Source organism: Sciurus vulgaris (assembly GCF_902686455.1).
Source record: "Sciurus vulgaris genome assembly, chromosome: 9".
In the NCBI taxonomy this organism is placed as follows: domain Eukaryota; kingdom Metazoa; phylum Chordata; class Mammalia; order Rodentia; family Sciuridae; genus Sciurus; species Sciurus vulgaris.
Window position 1 is genome coordinate 115,162,535 of NC_136469.1, and position 15,336 is coordinate 115,177,870.

Genomic DNA, 15,336 nt, shown 5'->3' on the forward strand with positions numbered 1-15,336 from the left:
TTTCTTAAGGTGAATAACTTTTTCCAATTAAAGTTGAACTCCAAAGTCAAGGGTTCCTTCCTTAGAGAATGATACAGTTCTGGCAGGAAGCTCACTCCAGTTCCCCGCAGCCCCACGGTCCTCAGGGGTTTTTGAGCCAGCCCAGCAGTCCCATGACCTGGGCCTAAAGAAATAACAACCCAACAAGGGTTAGAATCCAACTGAGATGCTCCAAGCTGGGTATGTACTACCCCAAATGGGAAAAATAAAGTAAAACCACTTCAGAGTCCTAAAATAAAAACTTCTTTTAAACATCAGCCATAGCTCTTCTGTATCTAAAGCCTAATCAACTGAGGCCACTGGCCCACCAAAGACTTGTGTTATGCTACATTATAGGAAATTTTTAAAAAAATCCACTCTCTGATGACAGCTGCTTATACAGTAAAGATAACAAAAGGGAACATAGGAAGACCCTGATAATGTGTGGAAAGTGCTATGTGGTCAAATCTTTCAGGGGACAAAACAGTTTCCTTCTATGAGATCATGTTAATGTGGTTCATATTCACAAGTGGACGCAAAACGATTTTCGATCACGTAATCTGGTATTCTCAAAGTCTTTAGCTCTAATGATACTTTCTAAGGCTCTGAAATTATAGCACACTGCTGGGAAATGAACACATCAACTCATTTCAACATTTTAAGTGACATTTAGATGTATTCTCGAAGAAGGATCCAGCCCTCTCCCCCGCTCTGAAATGCAGAGGGCAGGGCCTGGCATGTGGCCATGCTGCTGTTTGGCCTCCTTTGACAGACCTGGTCATTCAGTACATACTGCCTATCCCCGCTCCATCCTGGGCACCACTATAGAAACTAGACACTAGCAAAACCCTCCCCTCCCATAAAGCTTACATGCCATGTCAAGTCAGAAAACAAGGTCAATGAGCAAACGAACAAAAAAAGGTAATTTCTGGCAGTAAAGATGTTATGCCAAAGAAATGAGGAGGCTGAAGTGACAGTGAGGTTGGGGTGCAAGAGGGAGGTCATGGCATACAGTGATCAGGAAGAGCTTCTCCCAGGATGTGGCATCTGAGCTGAACCCTGGATGACAGGGCTGGGAAGCAGGTCCTGGGAAGAGGAGGCTGCAGTTAGACTGCCTGAAGTTAATGAAGGGCAGAAGATGGAAGGTCCCAGAGACAGAGGCCTGGGTTTAAATGCCAGCTCTGCCACTTGCTAGCTGTGTAATCTGGCCCAAAGATGTGACTGCTTTGAGCCTCAGTTTTCCTATAAACAAAAGGAGCCAATTAACAGTATCCTCCTGTGGGTCATGGTGCAGGTATATAAAGCACAAGAAACAAGGCCTAGCACAGAAAATCTATCAGCAATGTAGAATATTAGAAGGTTCATGGGTGTTAGAAAGACTCCTTAGGTTTACATGAGGTGACAACACACACTTTTAGCATTGTTTTTATTATTAAAGACATAAGGAATGCTCTGTACCTGTAAAATTATCATGTCCGGCCGATATTGCTTCCGCAGTCCCATGTCAAACATCAAAAACTTGAGCATTTTAAATGCCTCTTCCTCACTCATATGAAGCAGCAAAATGCCTGCCACAAAGCTGAGACCTTGGCAGTATCCTACTTCCTGGTCTAGAAGTGAGTAGGCCTTCAAAATGTTGTAAAGAGACAGCTGCCCTGCTCCGAGCTGAGCAGAGAAGTACGGATGTGTTGGAAAGGTTCGCCCTGGGAAACGAATACAGAAAAATTGTAATAAAATAAGAAAGACTACTACTGAGCCAGAAATGCAATGTGCTTCAGGTTAAAGCAACGATCCTCAGAAGTTGGATCATAACATAAATCAGCCTTTAACACCACCTCTGCTCTCTAAACAAGGTCAGCTGGTTGTTTTTGGAATAATGTTTGCAATTCAAAAATTAGCAATAAATCAACTTTTTATATTTTTGGTGATTTGGGTGAAAGAAATCAGAATGATCTTTGATCCTGCAAATATGTAGATTTCAATATAAAACAAAACCATTGAACTTCCATTCTCAAGAGGAACATGAAAGCCCTAGTTTCCTGACCCCCACCCTACTCTCTTGCTACAGACCCTCCCAGTCAGCCTTTCCAAGACCACATGGACTCTGTTGGCAAATGATTCTCATCACACGCACATTTCTGCACTCCAAACCACAGGCATGGTCTCCAACAGGCTGGCGGGCAGAGGGTGTTTTCTTTCACACAAGAGTTGACTTCAAGAAGAGTTAAAAAAATAATAGAGAGCTCTCAAAAATCTTGATTATTTTCACAAAAAAAATTGACATTCAAATAAAACTTAAGGATTTGGGAGGGGGGCAGTAGGCTTTTTGTGGTTTTTGTCCTCTCCTTTTGGAATGTGATGCATGGGAGGCGGGTTTCCAGGGGGCGAAAGAGTGCCTGGTTAAGATTTGCAGGTGTGCTTGAACACAGGTGAGAATGTTGGGCTGGGTCAGGTCAACAAAGGTGCATCTGGCCACACATTAATTATAGTTATTCAGTTTCAGCAGAGGAGTGGGATACACTCATATGTTCTTCCTCGGCTTCCTGAGAAAGCAGTTAAGTCATCCAGATGTGGCTGAAGAGTATAACAGTCTCCTCCTTTCCTGGTTTCCTGTTCTGTAGTCACTTCTTCCTGCTCTACCTCTTCCGAACGATTCTTTCCCAAATACTCCTTATTCATGTAAGTCTGCTGCTAGAAAGTAATCAAAACCAGTGCTCAAAGAACAAATGCTCTACTCTACTAGTCTGGAGCCCCACCCACTCACCTCCCACCTCTGGCACATACAGCTCCAGTTTACTTCTCTGAACCTTGGCCTCTTCCTCTTTAAAATAAGCAGAACAGCAAGACACATATCTGGCAGATATACACCATACATTCTCAAAACCCCACTTCCAAGACAGAAAAAAAAAAAAAAAGAGGTATACATACCACAGTTCTGAAGCACCAGTGCAAAATAATTTACATTTAAGGTAGAGGAGTGTCCCTGCATTAGTTTATTAACTATAATGTTCCATAGAAGCCTGGAAATTTCATTTTTACTAACACACTTCCAGAGGCAAAGGAAAGTTTCAGCCCAATAACTGATTTCACAAAATTTGGAATTCAATTATGTACAACACAAAGCTAATAGGAATTCCAGGTAATAACAACAAACTATCACCTTCTAGATTCACTGAACACCTGTGAACCCTAGTCTTTCCCATCTTTAGTTACTATCAAACCAGTCAAGTCATACATGTTGCAGAGTTTTAGAAAGTGTAATTGATTTGTTTATGTCAGAAACCTATCCAAGCTAACAAGTTTCTCAGTGTGTTCCCTGAGATTCTAAATGCAATTTCCTGTCAAGGAGTGCTGTACTCAGTACAATCAGATGGGTGCTCAGGTCCTTACCAGGTAGGGGAAGAGCACTGAGCCGTGGCCTTCAGCTCCTGACTGACAGGAGAATGACTGTCATCTGACTCTGTGGCACAGCCCAATATCTACACTGCATTCTAGTTCTACCTTACCTTCTTAGAGGCCAATAGTTCACAACTGTGGTTAGTCAGAGGGCCCTGGAGGTGTGGGGGTCCCCTTTCAGGGGCCACATTTCCCTTTTCCAATTACAGATCTGTGGAGTCAGTGTTTTCTTTGTGTACTTGAAATAACATAACCACAACAGAGAGAATAAAGCAAATACGATAATCCAGCTGATTCTATTAAATCAGACATTAGACACTTCTTAACATAAAACGTCAGTGTTCTCACCTTTTCTGGAAATAGTCATTTCCACAATACATTTATATGTATGAGTTTATTATAGTTATTTTAAAATAAATATGTAAGTATTTTTAAACTTCACCAGTTTTATTTAATTTTTTAATATTTTTACAGACTGCATTTTGATTCATTGTACACAAATGGGGTACAACTTTTTCGTTTCTATGGTTGTACACGACGTAGATTTGCACCATTCATGTAACCATACATGTACATAGGTAATGATGTCTGTCTTACTCCACTATCTTTCCTATCCCTGCCCTCTCCCCCCGGCCTTATTTCCCTCTACACAATCCAGAGTTCTTCCATTAGTTTTAATTTCTAATGTGGTGAATACCAATAGAAATTGTCCATGTAAACAAAAGCTCTTTGGGCTATTCAATAATTTTAAGTGAAAGGGATCTGGATATCAGAATTTTTGGAATACCACAACTGCACACATTCCTGACAGTCCAGGTATGGAGGGGGATGCAGACTATCAGAGAATGGACCATTTGGATTAAAAATGTTCCTCAGAAAATCCTATTTATATAGTCCAGCATTGGTGCTGCAGATGGCTAGCCCCAAACTAGAAGGCACTTAGCTACCACTAGGGAGAAAAAACACAGTTCTCAAAGATCATACATGTGAAGCTCATCTGCAGTAGGGCCTGGGGCCTGCAGAGCACACACCTGAGGACATGGTCAGCCCCTTGCACTTCACTGCTCACTCAAAGCACAGTCACTATGAGCAAAATACTGTTTGTTGCTTGCTAAGTTGAAAGTTTGCGAAAAGATCCTAGACTGTCTCTGACTCAAGACAGACAGGCTTTAGAAGTCTCACTCCCACCCCCCACCCCAGACGCACACTGGCTCTGGAAGACTCCAGTTTAGGGAAACGAAGCTCATTTCTGCAAACTAGATAAAAACTGTGGAGACCTTCCTGTAAGTGAATTGAAATAAGAGCCCTGCCTCTTTAAAACGTCCTGTACAGTTTTACCACAAAGTAAAGAACTGCAGGTCTTTACAATTTCTAGCTAAAGCTATCTACCTTTCATGTGCAAAGTGAGAATGATATTTATAAGATTCAGTGGAAAATCAATTCATCATAAATGTGTAAGTTTACTGCTGGCTTCTCTATTCTGCACCATTGGTCTATATGCCTGTTATTATGCCAAGATAATACTGTTTTGATTACTACGCTTAAAATTTTGTAACACGGATCTAGGAAGTCAGGATTTTTGTCTCACAAATTCAAGGCAAGAGCAAAGTGACAAGATTTATTAGAGTAATAGAAAGAAAGAAAGCAGAGCTCTTGAAGGCAAGGGTTCTCAAGAGAGGGATGCCAGTGAGTGTCTGTTGTCTAGGGGTTTTTAAAGACATATCTGATTTTCAACAGAGGTGCTTAGAACATAGAGTAAGGAAAGGATTTCATCTCAACAAATGGTGTCAGGGACACTGGATATAATCATGCAAAAAATGAAACTGGATATCTGTCTCACGACATGTGCAAAATCAAATCAAAATACACTGAGGACTTAAGCATAACATTTGAAACGGTGAAACAGGAGGAAAATCCTTTTGAAATCAATCTTGGAAACAATTGTTTGGCTATTACTACCAGAGTATGGGTTGTTATTGTTATAGCAACAATAGACAAATAGAGTTAGATCAAAGGTAAGTGTGCATAGCAAAACAACAACCAAAAAAACTTACAGAAAACTATTTGCAAGTCATATATTCAATATTGGGTGAATTTCCAAAATATATAAGAACCTCATATAACTCAATACTAAAAAATCCCAATAACCTGATCTAAAAATGGGGAGACAAATGGATAAGCAAAAATACATTTAAAAATACATACACAGGGGCTGCAGATGTGGCTCAGTGGTAAAGTGCTTGCCTAGCATGTATGAGGCACTGGGTTCGATTCTCAGCACCACATAAAAATGAATAAATAAAATAAAGGTATATAAAAAAAAAGAAACCTTAAAAAGACACACACACAACAAGAAGAAAAAAAATAATTCACACATCACAAATTCAACAGGCCTAAGAAAAGTGCTCAAAATCTTTAATTATCAGAGAAACAGAAATCAAAACCACAATATGGTATGACCTCACACCTTTCCAGGACAACTGTTATTAAAAAACAAAACAAAACAACAACAACAACAAACGAACAAATGTTAATAATTGTTACGAGGTTTTAGAGAAAAGGGAGCCCCTGTACACTTTTGGAATCCAAAGTACTGTAGTCTTTATGCTTTATGGAAAAAAAAGTTCACCCCCAAATTAAAAATAAAACTCCAAATGATTTATCAATCACACTGTGATTGATTCAGCTTCCCTGTACTGGCCACCTAAATTCCAGTCTGAGTTCTGTGAGACAGAACATTCATATGCAAGTGACATGAGGCAGATTTGTTATATACAGATAGGCATCAAAGGACAACAGAGGTCTGGAATTCATGAGTTCCTCCAAGCCTCAGGAAAGCTGGCTGGGTGAATGGAGCCTTTTCTGCACTTTCTCCAACTGCCCCTGCTGCTGAGGGACTCTGAAGACAGGCTTCCTTGGGTTTTATAGCTTCTAGGATTTATACCCTAAGGGCAACACCAAGGCTTGGTCAAAGAGTTGAAGAGCATCCTATTTCCAGGAGAGGTCTGTAACAGAGTTCATGCTGTTCTTCCCTGCTCCAACTTGTCTGAGGATACTGATTCCCAGGATAGTCTGCCTTTACTTTATAAGTGAGCAAAGCGAGTTAGAACTGGTGCGGTCTAAGGCTACTCAGAAAACTGTCCTGCATTGACCTTTGGGTTTACATGCAAAGAACTTGAAAAGAGGATTAGGAAAAGATGCATACATGCTCGTGTTCATTTCAGCATTACTCAGTCCATGTGTTTTAAAAAATTGTCTTTGTATATTCTCAAAATCTCCACAGTATTTTAATAACATTGCTCTTTGTTTTTTGAGAGGAAGATTACAATCCACAAAAAGAATGTTTTCTGATATACATCTATTTTTGTTCCAGTGTTTGAGTTGACATAATTGTCCAGCACATATCACTCACCTGCATTATTGCTCATTTTATTATTATTATTGTACTGCCCACTTGTACAGGAGACAGAGGGTGAAGCACTTGTTAATCCCTCAAGAGACTGACTACCAACTGGTATAATTTCAGTGACATACAATAATATTTTCAATTTCTAAAAGTACTGTGCAATTGGTTAAAAACTCTTCTGTTGCTGATGATTGTTGGGTTATAAAAGAATATCCATGATCAACTCTTAACTGATTCAAAAAAAATTAAAAATTAAAAATTAAAAAAAAGATTCAGTGGAGAATGTCAAACGTGAGCAAAAAGAAAATCCCTTAATCATATTAAAGCAAATGAAGCAATTTTGCATCTTGTCTAAGTGGAGAAACATGCTAGGAAGACTGGATAAGGAGATCCACCACTTAAATGTCTAAGCAACCTGGAATTTAACTTTCATGGAAATCTCTGCCCTCTAGGTGTTCCCAAGAATTGCACTCATCTAAGGGATGCTTTTTCAGAATCAGTCTCTGCTCCCCTTCAGGCTCCAGGAGCAGGGTGAAGAGCCTTCCCCAGCAATTCCCAGGGGAACTGCATCAGATCATCTGGGGTTTGTTGAACCTGCACCTTCCAGGTTGGCCCTTCAGAAACATGTTTATAAGCTCCTCAAGGTATCCTGCAGGTGGCTCCTGTCCAATGCAGTGAGAAGCACTGTCCAGTCTGAGTGTCCTGCCTCATTCTACACAGAGCCCACCTGACCACACCTTGGATGAGGTCCCAGCTCACTTTGTCAACTACACTGCAGCTGCTATCAGAGGCCTGAGGTCTCTCAATGGAAACATGGTGCCACCTGCAAAGCTTTTCATTCTGGCTGATGCTCTGAACAATCATCTCTAATGACTTTCTTTTGCTCATTTCCTCAGGGGCCTGGAGATCCCTAAATCTCTGCAGTGGTACTGGAAACCAGAAAGCCCACCCTGACCTCCAGCTGCTGGGCTGGTTCCTTATTTGCAGAAGAAAGAGTAACCCACAAGCAAATGATATGCAGAATTCCTTCCTGGATGAAGATCTGTGGTCCTAACATTTTCTTAAATTGTTGCATTTGGCTTTGAGCAGAATTTGAAAAGAGGGGTATTCAAGACGGCGGACTAGAGGGTGGCTGCATTTCATGTTGCTCTAGGACTCAGGATTCAAAAGAGGAGATATTGAGAGACTTGGGACCAACTCAAAGCAGCCGGGTGAGTCTCTCCCGTTGGGGAGGCATCCCGGATGGGGCGGTAGTCCCAGAACGCAGGGAACTTTGTGAAGTAGAGCTGCCCGGCATGACACCCCTCCCCCCGCTGGGGTGGTGAGCTCAGACGGCTGGGAGCGTTGTGGAGGAGGCCGCTCAGCACAGCGCTTGGAATCAGACCAACCACTGGGGCTCCAGGCGGCTGCCCAGAGGAGGAGCTGCGAGGAGAGCTGTTTGGACTCAGAGCGATCACTCCTGAACACCGGGGCCTGCCCAGAGGAGTAGGAGTGCAGTGGGTCGCTTGGACTCGGAGCGACTGCACCAGAGCTATAGGCAGTTGCCAGAGGAAGAGCTGCGCAGAGAGCAATTTGGACTCAGAGCGACCACTTCTGAACACCGAGGGACTGCCTGGAGGAGGAGCGCGGCAGGTCGCTTGGACTCACAGTGACTGCATCAGAGCTCCAGGCAGCTGCTCAGAGGAGGAGGCGAGCGGTGAGTTGTTTGGACTCAAAGCGACCGCTCCTGAACACTGGGGGGGCTGCCCGGAGGAGGAGGAGGAACGGGGCGGGTCACTTGGACTCAGAGTGACTGCCCAGGGCTACGGGTGGTTGGCGGGAGGAGGCGGCGTGCAGTGAGTTGTTTGGACTCCGAGTGACCGCACCGGAACACCTGTCGGCTGTCTGGAGGAAGAGGCGTGCAGCGGGTCACTGGGACTCGGAGCGATTGTACGGGGCTCCAGGTGGCTGCTCACAGGAGGGGCCACATAGCCAGGCGATTAGGTGCAGAGCAGGGTCCCAGGACCTAGGAGGCTTCTTGGTGGAAGAGCCGCACAGAGAAACACTTAGGGGCGGAGCGAAGGTTCCAGGAGGGCGGGCAGATTCTCTGAGGATGGGCAGCCTAAGGAGACTCGTCTTGGAAGGGTGAGGCTCCCAGGCCCAGGAGGTAGGTCTGGGCCCCTGGGAACATTGCAGAGGAAGGCAGCCCAGCCCAGGTGGTAGTTGGAGATTGAGGGGAACCGCTAGGAGGGGAACTGACCAGCGAGACCTCCCCACCGGGTGAGTCTTCCCTGCCAGGTGAGGTTTTCCCACAAGGACGATAAAACCAGAGACATAGGCCCAAACAGGCCTTGCCTCAGCCCACAGCCTAGGTCCCCTTTGGATGACCATTGGTCAACAAGTGGAGGCACCTCTTTTCCACTAGCAGGGAATATACCCCACCTGAAGGCCACCACTCCTAGAGAGGCAGCTTCCTTGTGGAGCACCGCACTATTAACTTCCTCCAAGACTTCAGCCCACTGAAGGCTAAGGGGGGATATATATAGAAATCTTCAGGGACATTGTAAGTCAATAGAGGAAATCTGCAATATCTCAGCGGTCCACTGATACCTGAACAATATGAGAAAACAAGGGAAGAAAATGCCCCAAACAAATCTAGATGTTACATCAATAAAACCCAATGACAACACGGCAGAAGAAATGACAGAAAAGGAGTTCAGAATGTACATAATTCAAATGATCAGGGAAGAAAACGAGGAGATGAAAGAGCAAATGCAGGCACTGAATGATCGCACCAATTGACAGTTAAAAGAGCAAAATCATTTCAATAAAGAGTTGGAGATATTGAAAGAAAAAAAAAAGCAGAAATCCTTGAAATGAAGGAAACAATAAACCAAATTAAGAACTCCATAGAAAGCATATCCAATAGGATAGAACACCTGGAAGACAGAACCTCAGACATTGAAGACAAAATATTTAACCTTGAAAACAAAGTTGAACAAACAGAGAAGATGGTAAGAAATCATGAACAGAATCTACAAGAACTATGGGATATCATGAAAAGGCCAAATTTAAGAATTATTGGGATTGAGGAAGGCTTAGAGAAACAAACCAAAGGAATGAACAATCTATTCAATGAAATAATATCAGAAAATTTCCCAAATCTGAAGAATGAAATGGAAAATCAAGTTCAAGAGGCTTATAGGGCTCCAAATACACAAAATTACAACAGACCCACACCAAGGCACATTATAATGAAAATACCTAACATACAAAATAAAGACAGAATTTTAAAGGCTGTGAGAGAAAAGAACCAAATTACATTCAGGGGGAAACCAATACGGATATCAGCAGATTTTTCAATCTAGACCCTAAAAGCTAGAAGGGCCTGGAACAACACTTTTCAAGCCCTGAAAGAAAACGGACGCCAACCAAGAATCTTATACCCAGCAAAACTTACCTTCAAATTTGACGATGAAATAAAATACTTCCATGATAAACAAAAGCTAAAAGAATTTACAAAAAGAAAGCCAGCATTACAGAACATTCTCAGCAAAATATTCCATGAGGAAGAGATGAAAAACAAAGAAGCAAATCAGCAAAGGGAGGAATTATCCTAAAGGAATTGTCAAATAAAGGAGGAACCAAGTCGTGTCAAATAAATAAATAAATGAAATGAACCAAATGACCGGGAATACAAATCATATCTCAATAATAACCCTGAAAGTTAAGGGCCTGAATTCATCAATCAAAAGACACAGACTGGCAGACTGGATTAAAAAGAAAGAAAGATTCAACAATATGTTGCCTCACCTCATAGAAAAAGATACTCATAGACTAAAGGTGAAAGGATGGGAAAAAACATACCATGCACATGGACTCAGCAAAAAAGCTGGAGTTTCCATCCTCATTTCAGATAATGTGGACTTCAAGCCAAAACTAGTGAGAAGGGATAAAGAAGGACATTTCATACTGCTTAAGGGAAGCATAAATCAGCAAGATATAACAATCATAAACATCTATGCCCCAAACAGTGGCTCATCCATGTATGTCAAACAAATCCTTCTCAATTTCAGAAACCAAATAGACCATAACACAATAATACTAGGTGATTGTAACACGCCTCTCTCACCACTGGACAGATCTTCCAAACAAAAATTGAACAAAGAAACCATAGATCTCAACAACACAATCAATAATTTACACTGAACAGACATTTATAGAGTATACCATCCAACCAAGAGCGAACACACTTTCTTCTCAGCAGCACATGGATCCTTCTCTAAAATAGACCACATATTATGCCACAAAGCTAATGTTAGCAAATACAAAAGATAGAGACACTACTTTGTATTCTATCAGATCATAATGGATTGAAGTTAGAAATAAATGAAAGAGTAAAAAACAGAAATTACTCCAACACCTGGAGATGGAGCAGCAGAAGACAGGAAATAGTTAAAATCAGAGCTAAAATCAACAAAATTGAAACAAAAGAAACAATACAAAAAATTGACAAAATAAATAGTTGGTTCTTCGAAAAAATAAACAAAATTGATAAACCTTTAGCCACACTAACAAAGAGAAGACGAGAGAAAACCCAAATCACTAAAATTCGGAATGAACAAGGAAATATCACAACAGACAGGATTGAAATACAAAACATAATTAGAAGCTATTTTGAAAATCTATACTCCAACAAAATAGAAAATTTCGAAGACATCAACAGGTTTCTAGAGACATATGAATTGCCTAAACTGAACGAGGAGGACATACACAATTTAAATAGACCAATTTCAAGTACTGAAATAGAAGAAGTCATCAAAAGCCTACCAACAAAGAAAAGTCCGGGACCAGATGGGTTCTCAGCCGAGTTCTACAAAACCTTTAAAGAAGAGCTCATTCCAATACTTCTCAAAGAAATTCCATAAAATAGAAGAGGAGGGAACCCTCCCAAATTCATTCTATGAAGCCAATATCACACTGATACCTAAACCAGACAGAGACACATCGAGGAAAGAAAATTTCAGACCAATATCCTTAATGAACATCGATGCAAAAATTCTCAACAAAATTTTAGCAAATCGCATACAAAAATATATTAAAAAGATAGTACACCATGATCAAGTGGGTTTCATCCCAGGGATGCAAGGTTGGTTCAACATCAGGAAATCAATAAACGTAATTCACTATATTAATAGACTTAAAGTCAAGAATCACATGATTATTTCAATAGATGCAGAAAAAGCATTTGATAAAATACAGCACCCCTTCATACTCAAAACACTAGAAAAAATAGGGATAGTGGGAACATTCCTTAACATTGTAAAGGCCATTTATGCTAAGCCCATGGCTAATATCATTCTAAATGGTGAAAACTGAAAGCATTCCCCCTAAAAACTGGAACAAGGCAGGGATACCCTTTCACCACTTCTATTCAATATCATCCTTGAATCTCTAGCCAGAGCAATTAGACAGACCAAAGAAATTAAAGGGATACGAATAGGAAAAGAAGAACTCAAACTATCCCTATTTGCGGATGATATGATTATATACTTGGAGGAACCAGGAAATTCCACCAGAACAGTTTTAGAACTCATAAGTGAATTCAGTAAAGTAGCGGGATATAAGATCAATGCACATAAATGTAATGCATTTTTATACATAAGTGATGAATCTTTGGAAAGAATAATTAGGAAAACTACCCCATTCACAATAGCCTCGAAAAAAATAAAATACTTGGGAATCAATCTCACAAAAGAGGTGAAAGATCTGTACAATGACAACTACAGAACACTAAAGAAAGAAATTGAAGAAAACCTTAGAAGATGGAAAGATCTCCCATGTTCTTGGATAGGCAGAATTAATATTGTCAAAATGGCCATACTACCTAAAGTGCTATACAGATTCAATGCAACTCCAATTAAAATCCCAATGACATACCTTACAGAAATAGAGCAAGCAATTGTGAAATTCATCTGGAAGAATAAGAAACCCAGAATAGCTAAAGCAATCCTTAGCAAGAAGAGTGAAACGGGGTATCGCAATACCAGATCTTCAACTGTACTACAAAGCAATAGTAACAAAAATGGCATGGTATTGGCACCAAAATAGAAAGGTAGATCAATGGTACAGAATAGAGGACATGGACACAAACCCAAATAAATACAATTTTCTCATACTAGACAAAGGGGCCAAAAATATGCAATGGAGAAAAGATAGCCTCTTCAACAAAAGGTACTGGGAGAATTGGAAATCCATATGCAACAGAATGAAACTAAACCCATATCTCTCATCATGCACGAAACTAAACTCAAAATGGATTAAGGACCTCGGAATCAGACCAGAGACCCTGCAGATTATAGAAGAAAAAGTAGGTCCAGATCTTCAACATATTGGCTTAGGACCAGACTTCCTCAAGAGGACTCCCATAGCACAAGAAATAAAAGCAAGAATCAATAACTGGGATAGATTCACACTAAAAAGCTTTCTCTCAGCAAAGGAAACTATCAGCAATGCGAAGAAAGAGCCTACAGAGTGGGAGAAAATCTTTGCCAATCATACTTCAAATAGAGCACTAATCTACAGAATCTATAAAGAACTCAAAAAACTTTACACCAAGAATACAAATAATCCAATCAACAAATGGGCTAAGGAAATGAATAGACACTTCACAGAAGAAGATCTACAAGCAATCAACAAACATGAAAAAATGTTCAACATCTCTAGTAATAAGAGAAATGCAAATCAAAACCACCCTAAGATTCCATCTCACCCCAGTTAGAAGGGTGATTATCAAGAATACAAGCAACAACAGGTGTTGGCGAGGATGTGGGGAGAAAGGTACACTCATACATTGCTGGTGGGGCTGCAAATTAGTGCAGCCACTCTGAAAAGCAGTATGGAAATTCCTTAGAAAACTTGGAATGGAACCACCATTTGACCCAGCTATCCCACTCCTTGGCCTATACCCAAAGGACTTAAAATCAGCATACTACAGAGATACAGCCACATCAATGTTCATAGCTGCTCAAGTCACAATAGCCAGATTGTGGAACCAACCTAGATGTCCTTCAGTTGATGAATGGATAAAAAAAACTGTGGTTTATATATACAATGGACTATTACTCAGCCATAAAGAATGATAAAATTATGGCATTTGCAGGCAAATGGATTAAATTGGAGAATATCATGCTAAGTGAGATAAGCCAATCTCAAAAAACCAAAGGACGAATGATATCGCTAAGAAGTGGATGATGACACATAATGGGGGGAGGGAGGGGTTTGTGTTAGGGTTAGAGTTAGGGTTAGGGAGGGGGCAAGAATGGAGGAAGGAAGGACTGTATAGAGGGAAAAGAGGGGTGGGAGGGGTGGGGGGAAGGGAAAAAATAACAGAACGAATCAAACAACATTACCCTATGTAAATTTATGATTACACCAATGGTATGCCTTTACGCCAGGTACAAATAGAGAAACAACATGTATCCCATTTGTTTACAATTTAAAAAAAATGAATTTGAAAAGAGGAACTGAAGGGGAAAAAATGCGCTTTGTATTACTTCTTAGACTTTCAAATAACTTCATCATCAGTTGTCTAATGACTGCCTTCCCTCGGGAATATGTGCGTCCTAAAGGCGAGAACACACCAGGTGCTCAGGAACTATCTGGAATTCCCATCAATGGCACGGTTGGAAGACGAAGCAAGGAGAGCTCTTCCCTAGCGAATTATTTCTAGGACACCTCTGACAGCACAGTGACTGCTGGTGCTAGCTCCTCACGGCCCTGTGTACATCTGTGCCCAACTCCACCACCCGACTTCATGCTGGTAGCTTAAAACTGACTGCAGTAGTGTCTGGACACCATGGAAATCTGCAAATACTTAACTGCAGTGCTTCTTTGGGGGATGGTGGGAAGAACCGGTTGTTAGCACATGCTGGCACACCACAACTGACTCGAGGGAATTGGGAAGATTGCAGACCTCTAATAGGAAATGAAATCGCACCCCGTTTCACTTACATTTTATCGCCTGCCTTTAGTGATATCACTCTGAGGTTACAGGGCACATTTAAATGACCAAATACAATTTCATGATGTGACCGCAATGGTATCAGAAATGACAGCATACACTGGCATAGTGCAGGCAGCCGCTGGTGCAGGAATTTATTAGACCCTGGGACTGGGACTGTTCAGCTGACCTCCACAGAGCAGTTTCTCAAACCAGACTCCAACCCAAAGATGAAAGAGTAGGCAGTGCTCCCACCGTACCCATCAGCAAGGAACAGCAAAGGGTGTGGCACGCACTGCCACTACCAGCCAGGCAAGGGGAAGGGAGACACTGCTCCTTATGTGAGGTCACCATAAACACCCTCATCCAACAGCCTCACTGTTGAAGGTCCAGTGCTCCTTGACTTCTATTGATTCTAAAAAGGCAAGGAGAAAAATTCTTTTTGGACACTTGGACCAGTTCCTTTTCAATCAGCCACTAGGCAGGTTTTAAACATCTGGGTAAAATACATCCAGTTCAAGCATGACAGGTGCCA

The 15,336-nt window shown here is 41.3% G+C and overlaps 1 protein-coding gene across 7 annotated transcripts in view; it reads right to left on the reverse strand.

The window, feature by feature from the left end:
- TBC1D1 (TBC1 domain family member 1) overlaps nucleotides 1–15,336 on the reverse strand; it is a 227,580-nt gene that overhangs the window by 21,267 nt on the left and 190,977 nt on the right. For 6 of the 7 annotated variants that reach the window (XR_013766002.1, XM_079152792.1, XM_079152793.1 and 3 more), the window contains one exon: nucleotides 1,477–1,721. The exons of the other annotated variant lie outside the window; for it this stretch is intronic. Coding sequence is in view for 5 of the 6 variants with exons in the window: in XM_079152792.1 (XP_079008918.1) it covers nucleotides 1,477–1,721 (245 nt within the window). In the remaining variant the exon portion in view is untranslated. The remainder of the gene's footprint in view (nucleotides 1–1,476; nucleotides 1,722–15,336) is intronic. 7 annotated transcript variants of the gene reach the window in all.